We start from the raw sequence: 15,460 nt of genomic DNA, 5'->3' as shown, positions 1-15,460 counted from the left end.
AGTTATTGTCATTTGTACAGTGAAAAGCTTTTGTTGTGGGCTATCCAGTCAGCGGAAAGACTATACATGATTACAATCAGGCCATCCAGTGCACAGATACAGAATAAAGGGAATAATGTTTAGGGCAAGATAAAGTCCAGTAAAGTCTGATTAAAGATCGTCTGAAGGTCTCCAGTGAGGTAGATTGTAGGTCAGGGCTGCACTCTAGGTGTGGTAGGATGGTTCAGTTGCATGACAATAGCTGGGAAGAAACTGCCCGTCCATCATTGTCTGAGTAACCCTTATGTGGGAGTGGGGATTGAGGATCAGGACACCTTTCCACATTGCTCAAAACCAGCGATCCCTAGGTACGGTCAAACCGATGTTTAGCAGCATGCCTCTGCTCTCCAGTTTGACTGTGAGGAAGGGATGGAGTGCAGGCCATGTTTACAGCTGCCATTACCTGTGGAAATTCCTCTGCTGTGGGCGTCACCTCCTCATCGTCACTGTTCCACAGCTCCTCCTGCTCATCCCCGCTGGCCATGGGAAGCTGCTCATCTCTGACCCCCATGTCCACGTCAACCTGCCCGTCCTGTGAACGCATAGGAGGTGTAAGTACCTTTGATCTGGTATTTTGTTGGTTCACATGCTTGATCAATGGTGTTTTATCATGAATGTTTTATTATTATTAATGTTTTGTGTTTTCTGAGTCATTCGTAACTGTCACTGTATGTCATGTTGTTACTTGTGGGCGGAGCACCAAGGCAAATTCCTTGTATGTGAATACTTGGCCAATAAACTTACTTACTTACTTAAGTGCCTGACCGACAAGCCCAGTAGATCAGCAGAGGTCCTGCACAATCCCCAACCATCTCCCTCACACCCACCCTGGACTCACCGTCCACAGGAAGCATCTGATATAGCCCAATCCATCTTACACTCCACACGCCCCACCATTGACTCCATCTACACGTCATCCTGCCTCAGGAAAGCAACCAACATAATCAAACTTGTCCCATTCCTTCTTCTCACCGTTCCCGTCCGGCAGAAGGTACAGAAGCCTGAAAACGTGCACCACCACACCCAGGAACAGCATCTTTCTCTCTGTTATCAGATTTCTGATCGGTCCTTCCGTAAGCTCGGGCAGCAGTTCCCAAATGATGAGCCTCGGCAGCGGCGTGCCGTGAAGCCATTCTGTGTGTGCTACAAATTTCTTTTATTTCACATAAGGTCTGTTTCCAGTAACAGAGCTCGAAATTAACGATTGCCCGGTTGCCAATGGCCACCTAAAGTCCCGCCGGGCAACCTAAAAGCCGTGTCATTTTGCCCGGCTTGGCAAGCACCCGGGACACCTATCGTTCAACTCTGAGCGGGCTCCCCTCTCTATCTCTCTCTCTGTCACTCTCCGTCTCCGCCCACCATCCGTGTTCGGGTCTCCGGTTCTCCGCTCGCGGCCGCTCCTCATCCGCCGGCATGGCCGGGCGCCTTGCACATGCGCACAACCACCGCCTCACCGCGACCACTGAAAACCAACGCAGAATCATTCCCTGGAGCTGGAGTAACTCCCTGGAGTAACTCTTGCTTCTTGGTTTCCTGGTCCTCCAAAAATATTCCAAATGGAATTTAAACTGGAGGTGGTGGAGGGTCCACCACCAAACTACAAACTCTGAAAAATAACAGCCTATTGCACTTTATCTGTTTATTTATTGTGTATTTATATGGTCTATGGTATATAGACACACTGAACTTTTATCTGCTGTTCTGTATTATGTTTACATATTCTGTTGTGCTGACCACCGATCACCCATACACTAGTTTCATCCCAAACATTAGCGATGTAAGTCAAGATTCAAGAGTGTTTTATTCTCTCACGTCCCAGTTAGAACAATGAAATCCTTACTTGCAGCAGCACAACAGAATATGTAAACATAGTACTCTGTAAACAATGTTATAAACGAGAAAGCAAAACTGTATATATTTATATTCGAATATATGACTATATAAATATATATATGTGTGTGTATGTATAATATATATACCCACACACACACACACAAACACACAATTTCCCTCCTGGGATTAATTAAGTTTTATCGTATAGTATCGTGTATGTAGGAAGGAACTGCAGATGCTGGTTTAAACTGAAGATAGACACAAAAAGCTGGAGTAACTCAACAGGTCAGACAGAATCTCTGGACAAAAGGAAAATATTAAGTTTTGGGTTTGGTCTGAAAAAGGTTCTTGCACACCTTTGGAATGTGGAAGGAAGCAAGAGCACCCGGAGAAAACCCATGGAGCATGTGAATGGGTGGTGGACAAAAAAGCTGAAGAAAATTAGCGGGTGAGGCAGAATCTATGGAGCAAAGGAATAGGCAACGTTTTGGGTCGAGACCCTTCTTCAGACTGATGTCGGGGGTGGAGTGGCGGGAAAATGAGAGGAAGAGGCGGAGACAGTAGGCGGTGGGAGAGCTGGGAATGGGAGGGGAAGGAGGGAGAAGGACTACCTGAAATTGGAGAAGCCAATGTTCATACCGCTGGGGTGTAAACTACCCAAGTGAAATATGAGATGCTGTTCCCCCAATTTGCGGTGGGCCTCACTCTGGCCATGGAGGAGGCCCAGGAAAGAAAGGTCGGATTCGGAATGGGAGGGGGTTGAAGTGCTGAGCCACCGGGAGATCAGGTTGGTTACAGTGGAGGTGTTGTGCGAAGCGATCACCAACCCTGCGCTTGGTCTCACTGAGGCTGATCATACGCTGAATAATCCAACCAGATTTTTGTTTGGAAGTGGAAATAATAGAAATTGCATTCATCGCAATGTGTAAAAAGAGATGAGATACAGTAGTGTAATTTTGCTGCATGTCATTGTGGTATATATCATGTCTTGATTGGTGAACATGTTTAGTTTGTGACTTTATTTGAAGCAGAAATAATATGTGAATGCTTCATTGAGCATAACTCCAACTGGTAACTACGCACTTCGTCCGAGCACATTATCGCACGCGTCATGCAAGCCGTCTTAAATGACCACCAAAACTGTCATTTGGCAACTTAAAAAGCTGCCGAGGTTGCCCGGCTGGAAACCGAGAAAAAAAGTTAAGCGAGAGCCCTGAGTAATCGAGTTCCAATGGGAGGGATCCAGATCCAGGAGCCGGGATGGAGACACAGCAGCAGCTCAAAGCCAGACTCAGAGGCAAGAGGGCGATCCGGGAATCCTGACCACAGGACGCTGCAGTGGAACATGGCCCAAGAGTAACGTCTGTCCTCCCCAGTGGTCTACAGCCGCGCTTTAAGAATAAGGGGTAAGCCATTAGGAACGGAGACGAGGAAACACTTTTTCTCAGAGAGTTATGAGTCTGTGGAATTCTCTGCCTCAGAGGGCGGTGGAGGCCAGTTCTCTGGATACTTTCAAGAGAGAGCTAGATAGGGCTCTTCAAGATAGCGGAGTCCGGGGATATGGGGAGAAGGCAGGAACGGGGTAGTGATTGGGGATGATCAGCCATGATTACAGTGAATGGCGGTGCTGGCTCGAAGGGCCGAATGGCCTACTCCTGCACCTATTGTCTCTCTGCCCCCCCTCACTCTCTGCCCCCCCCTCACTCTCTGCCCTCCCTCACTCTCTGCCCACCCCCCCTCACTCTCCGGCCCCCCCTCACTCTCCAGCCCCCCCTCACTCTCCAGCCCCCCCTCACTCTCTGCCCCCTCACTCTGTACCCCCTCACTCTGTACCCCCTCACTCTGTACCCTCACTCTGTACCCCCCCACTCTGTGCCCCTCACTCTCTGCCCCCTCACTCTACCCCCTCACTCTCTACCCTCTCACTCTCTGCCCCCTCACTGTCCCCTTTCACTCTCTGCCCCGGGCCAGGACACTCATCAGGAGACAGATCCCCGAGCCTCACCTTCTCCTCCGTGTGTTCCACGGTGCCGGAAGTCTGCAAGACCCCGGGGTCGACCTCTGCTGTGGGCGGGTTGCGTCGCTCTGCACTGGAGCTGCTGGATTCCGCCGCTGCCTCTCGCCGGGCAGACGGAGCCTCCCAGTCTCCCTGCCAGCAATATAGCAGCATTAGAAACAGGCCATTCAGCACTACACACATGCTATACCACTGGGCCACATCACGTACTTCATTGAGACTTTAGAGGGATAGTTTAGAGGGGTATGAGCACATTTACAGGTGCCCTCCCCCAATGCCCATTCCGTACAGATATCCCCCATTCACCCTCTCCCCCACATCGTGCTCCTTCCTACCTCAGGCTCAGATTCCGACGCCCCATCGCTCCCGGAGACCCTGGCCCCCCGCTGTGCCGTGACGTGCCGCAGCCAGTCCTCGATCCCACCGTTCTCCCCCGACACCTCCTCCCTCTCCCCCGGCAGCTGGTCCAAACTGTGTCTCTCCTTCATCTCCGGTACCCAGCTATGGAGAGAAGGCAGGGGGGGTGAGATGGCAGGACGGTGGGGTGGGGTGGGGTGGAGTGAGGTGGGGTGGGCTGTTAGTTTAGAGATACAGCACGGAAACAGGTCAATTTACAGCGAGCCAATTACCCTACAAACCAACACGACATTGCAATGTTGGAAAAAACTGATGCACCCGGAGGAAACCCACGCGGTCACAGGGAGAAGGTGCAAACTCCACACAGATCCGAGGTCAGAATCAAACCCAGGTCTCTGGCGCTGTGACGGCACTGGGCCTGTACTCGCTGGAGTTCAGAATGAGGGTGGACCTCATTGAAACGTACAGAATTGTGAAATGCTTGGATAGAGTGGATGTGAGAGGATGTTTCCACTAGTGGGAGAGTAAAGGACCAGACGCCATAGCATCAGAATTAAAGTACGTTCTTTTAGGAAGGAGATGAGGAGGAATTTCTTTCGTCAGAAGGTGATGAATCTGTAGAATTCTTTGCCACAGAAGGCTGTGAAGGCCAAGTCTGTGGATACATTTAAGGCAGAGATAGATAAATTCTTGATCAGTACGGGTGTCAGAGGTTAAGTGAGTAAGGTCAGGGCCAATAGTGAGAGGGGAGGTGAATACCAAAGTCAAAGTGTTATATATGAATGCACGAAGTATAAGAAATAAAGTGGACGAGCTTGAGGCTCAGTTAGAAATTGGCAAGTATGATGTTGTGGGAATTACAGAGACATGGCTACAAGAGGGCCAGGGCTGGGAACTAAATATGCAAGGGAATATGTTGGGTCCTTTGTTGTTTGTCATGTACATCGATGATCTGGATGAAGGTGTGGTAAATTGGATTAGTAAGTATGCAGATGATACCAAGATAGGGGGTGTTGTGGATAATGAAGAGGATTTCCAAAGTCTACAGAGTGATTTAGGCCATTTGGAAGAATGGGCTGAAAGATGGCAGATGGAGTTTAATGCTGATAAATGTGAGGTGCTACACCTTGGCAGGACAAATCAAAATAGGACGTACATGGTAAATGGTAGGGAATTGAAGAATACAGTTGAACAGAGGGATCTGGGAATAACCGTGCATAGTTCCTTGAAGGTGGAATCTCATATAGATAGGGTGGTAAAGAAAGCTTTTGGTATGCTAGCCTTTATAAATCAGAGCATTGAGTATAGAAGCTGGGATGTAATGTTAAAATTGTACAAGGCATTGGTGAGACCAAATCTGGAGTATGGTGTACAATTTTGGTCGCCCAATTATAGGAAGGATGTCAACAAAATAGAGAGAGTACAGAGGAGATTTACTAGAATGCTGCCTGGGTTTCAACAACTAAGTTACAGAGATAGGTTGAATAAGTTAGGTCTTTATTCTCTGGAGCGCAGAAGGTTAAGGGGGGACTTGATAGAGGTCTTTAAAATGATGAGAGGGATAAACAGAGTTGATGTGGACAAGCTTTTTCCTTTGAGAATAGGGAAGATTCAAACAAGAGGACATGACTTCAGAATTAAGGGACAGAAGTTTAGGGGTAACATGAGGGGGAACTTCTTTACTCAGAGAGTGGTAGCGGGGTGGAATGAGCTTCCAGTGGAAGTGGTGAAGGCAGGTTCGTTGGTATCATTTAAAAATAAATTGGATAGGCATATGGATGAGAAGGGAATGGAGGGTTATGGTATGAGTGCAGGCAGGTGGAACTAAGGGAAAAAAAGTTGTTCGGCACGGACTTGTAGGGCCGAGATGGCCTGTTTCCGTGCTGTAATTGTTATATGGTTATATGGAATACATCCTATCAAAAAGACAGACAGGTAGGCAGAGGGGGTGGGGTAGCTCTGTTGGTGAGGAATGAAATTCAGTCCCTTGCAAGGACTGACATTGAAACAGGAAATGTGGAGTCAGTATGGATATAACTAAGGAATTGTAAGTGTAAAAAGACCCAAATGGGACTTATCTACAGGCCCCCAATAGTAGCCTGGACATAGGGTGCAAGTTGAATGAAGAGGTAAAATTGGCATGTCGTAAAGGTAATGCTATGGTTGTTATGGGAGATTTCAACATGCAGGTAGCCTGGGAAAATCAGGTTGGTGCTGGACCCTAAGAAAGGGAGTTTGTGGAGTGTCTCCGTGATGGATTCTTAGAGCAGCTTGTACTGGAGCCTACCAGGGAGAAGGCAATTCTGGATTTAGTGTTGTGTAATGAACCAATTTTGATGCGGGAACTTGAGGTTAAGGAGCCATTAGGAGGTAGTGACCATAATATGGTAAATTTTAATCTACAATTGGAGAGGGAGTAGGGTAAATCGGAGGTGTCAGTATTACAGTTGAACAAAGGGGACTAGAGCAATGAGGGAGGAGCTGGCCAGAGTTGACTGGAAAGATACCCCAGCAGGGAAGACCATGGAACAACAATGGCAGGTATTTCTGGGAATCATACAGAAGGTGCAGGATCAGTTCATTCCAAAGACGAAGAAAGATTCCAAAGGGAGTAAGGGGCGACCGTGGCCGACATGTGACGTCAGGGACAGTATAAAAATAAAAGAGAAGTACAACATAGCAAAGATGAGCGGGAAGCCAGAGGATTGGGTAATGTTTAAAGAACAACAGAAGATAACTAAAAAGGCAATACGGGGAGAAAAGATGAGGTACGAAGGTAAGCTAGCCAAGAATATAAAGGAGGATAGTAAAAGCTTCTTTAGGCATGTGAAGAGGAAAAAAATAATTAAGACCAAAGTTGGACCCTTGAAGACTGAAAAAGGTGAATTTATTATGGGGAGCAAGGAAATGGCAGACGAGTTGAACAGGTGCTTTGGATCCAACTTCACTAAGGAGGACACAAACAATCTTCCTGATATAGTAGTGGCCAGAGGATCTGGGGTGACAGAGGAACTGAAGGAAATCCACATTAGGCAGGAAATGGTTTTGGGTAGACTGATGGGACTGAAGGCTGATAAATTCCCAGGGCCTGAGGGTCTGCATCCCAGGGTACTTAAGGAAGTGGCTCTAGAAAGCGTGGATGCATTGGTGATAATTTTCCAATGTTCTATAGACTCAGGGTCAGTTCCTGTGGATTGGAGGGTAGCTAATGTTATCCCACTTTTTAAGAAAGGCGGGAGAGTGAAAACAGGGAATTATAGACCAGTTAGCCAGACATCGGTGGTGGGGAAGATGCTGGAGTCAATTATAAAAGATGAAATAGCCGAACATTTGGATAGCAGTAACAGGATCGGTCCGAGTCAGCATGGATTTACGAAGGGGAAATCATGCTTCACTAATCTTCTGGAATTTTTTGAGGATGTAACTAGGAAAATGGACAAGGGAGAGCGAGTGGATGTAGTGTACCTGGACTTTCAGAAAGCATTTGATAAGGTCCCACATAGGAGATTAGTGGGCAAAATTAGGGCACATGGTATTGACGGTAGAGTGCTGACATGGATAGAAAATTGGTTGGCAGACAGGCAACAAAGAGTAGGGATTAACGGGTCCCTTTCAGAATGGCAGGCAGTGACAAGTGGGGTACCACAAGGCTCGGTGCTGGGACCGCACCTTTTTATAATATACATCAATAATTTAGATGAAAGGATTCAAAATAACATTAGCAAATTCGCAAATGACACAAAGCTGGGTGGCAGTGTGAACTGTGAGGAGGGTGCTATGAGAATGCAGGGTGACTTGGACAGGTTGGGTGAGTGGTCAGATGCGTGGCAGATGTAGTTTAATGTGGATAAATATGAGGTTATCCACTTTGGTGGCCAGAACAGGAAGGCTGATTGTTATCTGAATGGTGTCAGGTTAGGAAAATGGGAAGTACAATGAGATCTGGGGGTCCTTGTTCATCAGTCAATGAAAGTAAGCATGCAGGTACAGCAGGCAGTGAAGAAAGCAAATGGAATGTTGGCCTTCATAACAAGAGGAGTTGAGTATAGGAGCAACGAGGTCCTTCTGCGGTTGTACAGGGCCCTAGTGAGACCACACCTGGAGTATTGTGTGCAGTTTTGGTCCCCTAATTTGAGGAAACACATTCTTGCTATTGAGGGAGTGCAGCGTAACTTCATGGTTAATTCCCTGGATGGCGGGACTGTCATATGCTGAGAGAATGGAGCAACTGGGCTCTTATACTCTGGAATTTAGAAGGATTAGAGGGGATCTTATTGAAACATATAAGATTATTAAGGGTTTGGACACTCTTGAAGCAGGAAACATGTTCCCAATGTTGGGGGAGTCCAGAACCAGCGGCCACAGTTTTAGAATAAGGGGTAAGCCATTTAGAACGGAGATAAGGAAACACCTTTTCACGCAGAGTTGTGAGTCTGGGAATTCTCTGCCTCAGTCGGCGATAGAGGCCCGTTCTCTGGATACTTTCAAGAGAGAGCTAGATGGATCTCTTGAAGATATCGGAGTCAGGGGATATGAGGAGAAGGCAGGAACGGGGTACTGATTGTGGATGATCAGCCATGATCACATTGAATGGCGGTGCTGGCTCGAAGGGAGCGAATGTCCTACTCCTGCACCTGTTGTCTATTGTTATGGGGAGAAGGCAGCAGAATGGGGTTGGGAGGTAGAGATAAATCAGCCATGATTGAATGGCGGATTAGACATGATGGGCCGAATTCTATTCCTATCACTTATGATCTTATGATCTCTACCCGCTGTGCCACTGAGCTGCCCATTTGGATAGATAAATGGATATGCAGAAATAGAGATATGGATGACGTGCAGGCAGATGAGGTTAGTTTAACTGGGCATCTTATTCAACATGGACATTGTGGGCCGATGGGCCCATTGCTGTGTTGTGTTACATTCTGGTCAGTGACCCCAGCGCGCGATGTCGGATCCACGTACCTCCGTTGACGTTGCAAATCTCTGTCACCCACAGGTGGCACAACCTCCCTGCTGGTCTCGGGCCCCAGGGGCGCCAACACTTCCACGGGCCCAGGCAGCTCCTGACCCCAGCGCTCTCGAGGCAACAGATCTCTCCACTCCTCTGGGGGCCGAGCCTCTGACCAAGGGCCAGAGACTTGCTCTGTGATGTCCACCCGCTCTCTGCTCCACTCCGTATCCATCGGGAGTGGTGGTATCTCCTCTGTTCCGTCCAGCGTCCAGCGTTGCTGCCCCTCCCTCGGCTCGAGCGCCCCGCTCCTCTCTAAAGAATGGATCTGGGTACAGGCAGGAAGAGAGACACCAGGCAGTGAACACAGGCAGTTTCCCCGCCCTACCACAATGATGCAACAGCCAAGAAAGCACAACAACCCCTCCACTACCGCAGGGGACTGAGGAAGCGTGACATTTCTCCAGTAACTCTTACAAACTTCTACAGATGCACCCTAGAAAGCACACTGTCAGGTTGCATCAATTTGCTTTAGGAACAGCTCTGCCCAAGACCGCAGGAAATTGCAGTAGTGGATGTAGCCCAGTCTGGATCCTGGACTGGATAGCATACAAAGATTGTCACTGCATCTCAGTACACATGACAATAATATACATCACAACTTGCTGTTGCCTTTGCCTGTCTGATAATATTCTTCTTCCAAAGGCAGGGGATGCAACCTCAGGGGGACTGTGACCAATTCCTGCTTCTGTTTCTAAAGCAGTTTGATCCCCACCCTCACCACCCTGCAGTCTCTGCGTCACCCCCTGGATGCCCTTTTGGGAAAGGTGCAACAGAAATGCCTATCTCTTTTTATTGTTTGAATTGATTGGAAAATACAGTGTATAAACAGATATTTCGGCCTACCGAGTCCACGCCGACTATCAATCACTCGTTCACACTAGTTCTGTTATCCCACTTTTGTATCCACCTCAAAGATATAATGGGCAATTTACAGAGGCCAATTATGGTGGCGCTGCAGTAGAGTTGCTGCCTTACAGGAAATGCTGCGCCGGAGACTCGGGTTCGATCCTGACTACGGGTGATGTCTGTACGGAGTTTGTACGTTCTCCCCGTGACCTGCGTGGGTTTTCTCCGAGATCTTCAGTTTCCTCCCACACTCCAAAGACGTACAGGTTTGTAGGTTAATTGGCTTGGTAAATGTAAAAATTGTCCCTAGTGGGTGCAGGATAGTGTTAATGTGCTGGTCAGCGCACACCCGGTGGACTGAGGGGCATGTTCCACGCTCTTTAAACTAAACTAAATCTTTAAACTAAACAAAACATCTTGGGGATGTGAGGGGAAACCAAAGGAAACTCACACGGTCACAACGTGAACGTGCAAACTCCACACAGGCAGCACCCAATGTTAGGACAGACCCTGCGTCTCTAGCGCTGTGAGACAGCGGCTCCACCTGCTGCATCACCATACCTCTCATTGTTTAGTTCAGTTTAATTTAGTTTATTGTCATTTGTACAGTGAAAAGCTTTTGTTGTGGGCTATCCAGTCAGCGGAAAGACTATACATGATTACAATCAGGCCATCCAGTGCACAGATACAGGATAAACAGAATGATGTTTAGGGCAAGATAAAGTCCAGTAAAGTCTGATTAAAGATCATCTGAAGGTCTCCAGTGAGGTCAGGGCTGCACTCTAGTTGTGGTAGGATGGTTCAGTTGCATGACAACAGCTGGGAAGAAACTGCCCGTCCATCATTGTCTGAGTAACCCTTATGTGGGAGTGGGGATTGAGGATCAGGACACCTTTCCACATTGCTCAAAACCAGCGATCCCTGGGTACGGTCAAACCGATGTTTAGCAGCATGCTTCTGCTCTCCGGTTTGACTGTGAGGAAGGGATGGAGTGCAGGCCATGTTTACAGCTGCCATTACCTGTGGAAATTCCTCTGCTGTGGGCGTCACCTCCTCATCGTCACTGTCCCACAGCTCCTCCTGCTCATCCCCGCTGGCCATGGGAAGCTGCTCATCTCTGACCCCCATGTCCACGCCAACCTGCCTGTCCTGTGAACGCAGAGGAGGTGTAAGTACCTTTGATGTGGTATTTTGTTGGTTCACATGATTGATCCATGGTGTTTTATTATTATTAATGTTTAGTGTTTTCTGAGTCATTTGTAACTGTCACTGTATGTCATGTTGTTACTTGTGGGCGGAGCACCAAGGCAAATTCCTTGTATGTGAATACTTGGCCAATAAACTTACTTACTTACTTAAGTACCTGGCCGACAAGCCCAGTAGATCAGCAGAGGTCCAGCACAATCCCCGACCATCTCCCTCACACCCACCCTGGACTCACCATCCACAGGAAGGATCTGATATAGCCCAGTCCATCTTACACACCACACGCCCCACCATTGGCTCCATCTACGCTTCACACTGCCTCAGGAAACTTAGACTTAGTTTCTCCCACACTGTTGAGTGCATTGGGCAGCAAGCTTCCGCCTTTCTGTTCCGTCATGTGCGACGTCTTCCACCCTCGATAGGTTAGCGTCTCGGTCTTCCAAATCCTTCTAGAAAGTTCGCCTCCATGTGAGTTTTGGTCGGCCTCTTTTCCTTCTTCCGTCAGGTTGCCATGTCATTGCTATCTGAGGTGCACGTTCTGGTGACATCCTGAGTACATGTCCTGCAAATTTCATCCAGCCTCAGGAAAGCAACCAACATAATCAAAGACTTGTCCCACCCCGGTCATTCCTTCTTCTCCCTGCTCCCGTCCGGCAGAAGGTACAGAAGCCTGAAAACGTGCACCACCACACCCAGGAACAGCATCTTCCCCTCTGTTATCAGAATTCTGAACGGTCCTTCCATAAGCTCGGGCAGCAGTTCCCAAATGATGAGCCTCGGCAGCGGCGTGCCGTGAAGCCATTCTGTGTGTGCTACAAACTTATTTTATTTCACATAAGGTCTGTTTCCAGTGATCAAGTCCCAATGGTACTTGATCCAGTCCCAGGAGCCGGGATGGAGACACAGCAGCAGCTCAAAGCCAGACTCAGAGGCAAGAGGGCGATCCGGGAATCCTGACCACAGGACGCTGCAGTGGGACATGGCCCCAGAGTAACGTCTGTCCTCCCCTGTACGGTCTACAGCCGTCAGTCAGACCACACCTCACTGTCCCCTCTCACTCTCTCTCCTCCCACTCTCCCCCCTCACTCTCTCCCCCCTCACTCTCTCCCCCCTCACTCTCTCCCCCCTCTCTCTCCCCTCCCACTCACTCTCTCCCCTCCCACTCACTCTCTCCCCTCCCACTCTCTGCCCCCTCACTCTTTCCCCCCTCTCTTTCCCCCCTCTCTCTGCCCCCTCTCTCTGCCCCCTCACTCTCTCCCCTCCCACTCTCTGCCCCCTCACTCTCTCCCCTCCCACTCTCTGCCCCCTCCCACTCTCTGCCCCCTCCCACTCTCTGCCCCCTCACTCTCTCATTCTCATCTCCTTCACTCTTCCCTCAATCCTCAATCCTCAACCCTTTCTCTCTCAGCGCTGGGCGGCGGCGGCTCCCCATTGGCCGGCCGAGCAAGCGGCGGTGCGGCTGCGAGGAAACAGCCAATCAGAGCGCGGGCTGGGAGCCGGCGGCCAATCAAGCGCGAGCCCATGGGCGGAGGCGCGGCCAATGGCAGCGCGGCCCCGGGTTGTCCGCTCCCGGCCCGTCCAATGGGGCGTCGAGCTGCTCCGCGCCAAAACCCGGCCCGCGGGGGAAAGGGGAGGTGAGTGATGGAGGGAAGTGGGAGTGTGAGGGGGGAGTGAGGGAGGGAGGAAGGAGGGGGGGAGGGGAGGAAGGGGGGGAGGTGGAGGGTGAGGGGGGGGAAGGAGGAAGGAGGGTGACGGGGAGGGGGGAGGAAGAAGGGGGGGGGAGGAAGGAGGGGGAGGGAGAGGGGGATGAAGGAGGGCGAGTGAGGGAGAGGGGGATGAAGGAGGGAGAAAGCGGAGTGAGAGGGGGAGTGAGAGAGGGGAGGGAGGTATATAAGTAAGGGAGGGAGTCCCAGCCTGTCCAACCTCTCCTTGTAACTCAAGCCTGCAAGCCCAGGTAACATCCTGGTGAATCTCTTCTGTACCTTTTCCAAATTAACGACATCCTTCCTGTGGCTGGGCGACCAGAACTGCACACAGTGCTCCAAGCGTGGTCTCGCCAAGAATTTGTACAACTATATGTACGACGGCCCAACTTATGTACTCAATAACCCTTCCTGGTGAAGTAAGCAAGCCAAATGCCTTCTTCACCACCCAGTCCACCTGACTTAAGTCATAAGGTTGGAAACAGAACCTTCAGCTCAACTGGCCCATGCTGACCAAGGTGCCCCATCGACACTACCGCTTCCAGTGTCTGTAAGTGATGGACCTTACCTGATGCTCCTCAACCTGAGGGTGGTCTGCCCCACCCTGACTCCCCGGGGTGGTCTCGGGACCCTGCGCCGTGCCTCCGCCCTGGTCCATCAGTTGTCTCCTGCAGTGTTTCATCTGCTCCAGCTCCCCCCTGGCAGCCGACTCCATCACCTAATGCGGGAGAGGAAAGGTCAAAGATCAGGGCTTCCCCCGCCCCATACAGATTCCTGTCTTGTATAGATGTGGCCCAGTCCGTCACACAGACAAGACTCACCAGCATCGACCTCATCTTAAGCTTAAGAAGATGGGGGTGGATTCCACATTTATCTCCTGGATACACGACTACCTGACGGGTTGACCACAGTTTGTCAAGCTGGGGGACAGTGTGTCTGGCACAGTGGTGTGCAATGTTGGAGCCCCACAGGGAACGGTTCTGGCCCCGTTCCTCTTCACCCTGTACACAGCAGACTTTAACTATAAGTCTGACGCATGCCACGTACAGAAATACTCAGATGATACAGCGATTGTGGCATGTGTAAGGAACGGGCAGGAGGAGGAATACAGGAACTTGACCAGTGCCTTTTGTGCCTGGAGTGAAGAGAACTGTCTCACCCTGAACACAACAAAGACTAAAGAGATGGTGGTTAACTTTGGCAGGTCCAAGCTCCCCCTTCAGCCGGTCAACGCTGCAGGGGCTGACATTGAGGTGGTGCAGACATATAAATACCTTGGAGTGCACCTTGACAACATACTGGACTGGTCTGTCAACTCTGACTCCCTCTACAAAAAAGGCCAGAGCAGACTCTTTTTCCTCAGAAGGCTCAAATCCTTCAATGTGTGTAAGGATATGCTGCACATGATTTACAACACAGTGGTCGCAAGCGTTATTTTCTACGCTGTTGTCTGCTGGGGCAACAGCATTAGTGCAAAAAACAATAGGAAGCTGGTCAAACTGGTTAATCGAGCTAGCTCAGTGCTGGCGGGGAGAGTAGACTCTGGGATGGAGGTGCTTGAGAAGCGTATGAGGCACAAGGTGCAGGTCATCCTGAAAAACCCCGGGCATCCCCTCCATATAATTCTGGAGAGTCAAAAGAGCACTCGGAACAACAACCGGCTCCTCTCCCTGCCCTGTAGAACGGAGCGGTTCAGGAGATCCTTCACCCCTGCAGCCATTAGATTTTATAATTCGGACCGCTAGGCTGTAGGGGGATGCATTTTGCAATTATTAATTTTTAACTGTTAATTATTGGTCTTTTTAAGTATTTATTGCTCTCAGGTAGTGTCCACATTGTATTCTATGAATTTTCTGTCTGCGTTCGTTTTGAATCTGTGGGTTTGTTGGTTGGGAGCTTCTGGACATCTGAATTTCCCTGAGGGGATCAATAAAGTATTTATTATTATTATTATTATTATTATCTACACTTCACGGGATGGCGTGACTGTCATATGCTGAGAGAATGGAGCAGCTGGGCTTGTACACTCTAGAGTTTAGAAGGATGAGAGGCTATCTTATTGAAACATATAAGATTGTTAAGGGCTTGGACACGCTAGAGGCAGGAAACATGTTCCCGATGTTGGGGGAGTACAGAACCAGGGGCCACATTTTAAGAATAAGGAGTGAGCCATTTAGAACGGAGACGAGGAAACACTTTTTCTCACAGAGAGTGGTGAGCCTGTGGCATTCTCTGCCTCAGAGGGCGGTGGAGGCAGGTTCTCTGGATGCTTTCAAGAGAGAGCTAGATAGGGCTCTTAAAAATAGAGGAGTCGGGGGATATGGGGAGAAGGCAGGAACAGGGTACTGATTGTGGATAATCAGCCATGATCACATTGAATGGCGGTGCTGGCTCGAAGGGCCAAATGGCCTCCTCCTGCACCTATTGTCTATTCACGCTGCCTCA

The 15,460-nt window shown here is 49.5% G+C and overlaps 1 protein-coding gene across 1 annotated transcript in view; it reads right to left on the bottom strand.

The window, feature by feature from the left end:
• clmn (calmin) overlaps positions 1-15,460 on the bottom strand; it is a 149,390-nt gene that overhangs the window by 90,071 nt on the left and 43,859 nt on the right. Inside the window, exons 18-23 of the mRNA XM_033026453.1 lie at positions 13,584-13,733; positions 11,127-11,255; positions 9,212-9,525; positions 4,225-4,390; positions 3,878-4,021; positions 374-571 (exon numbers count right to left, since the gene is read on the bottom strand). Of these exons, the coding sequence (XP_032882344.1) occupies positions 374-571; positions 3,878-4,021; positions 4,225-4,390; positions 9,212-9,525; positions 11,127-11,255; positions 13,584-13,733 (1,101 nt within the window). The remainder of the gene's footprint in view (positions 1-373; positions 572-3,877; positions 4,022-4,224; positions 4,391-9,211; positions 9,526-11,126; positions 11,256-13,583; positions 13,734-15,460) is intronic.

The sequence above is a fragment of the Amblyraja radiata genome, chromosome 9, assembly GCF_010909765.2.
Source record: "Amblyraja radiata isolate CabotCenter1 chromosome 9, sAmbRad1.1.pri, whole genome shotgun sequence".
NCBI classification, from domain to species: Eukaryota; Metazoa; Chordata; class Chondrichthyes; order Rajiformes; family Rajidae; genus Amblyraja; species Amblyraja radiata.
The sequence above is the reverse complement of the archived record's forward strand: the minus strand, read 5'-3'. Positions and strand labels throughout refer to the sequence as shown.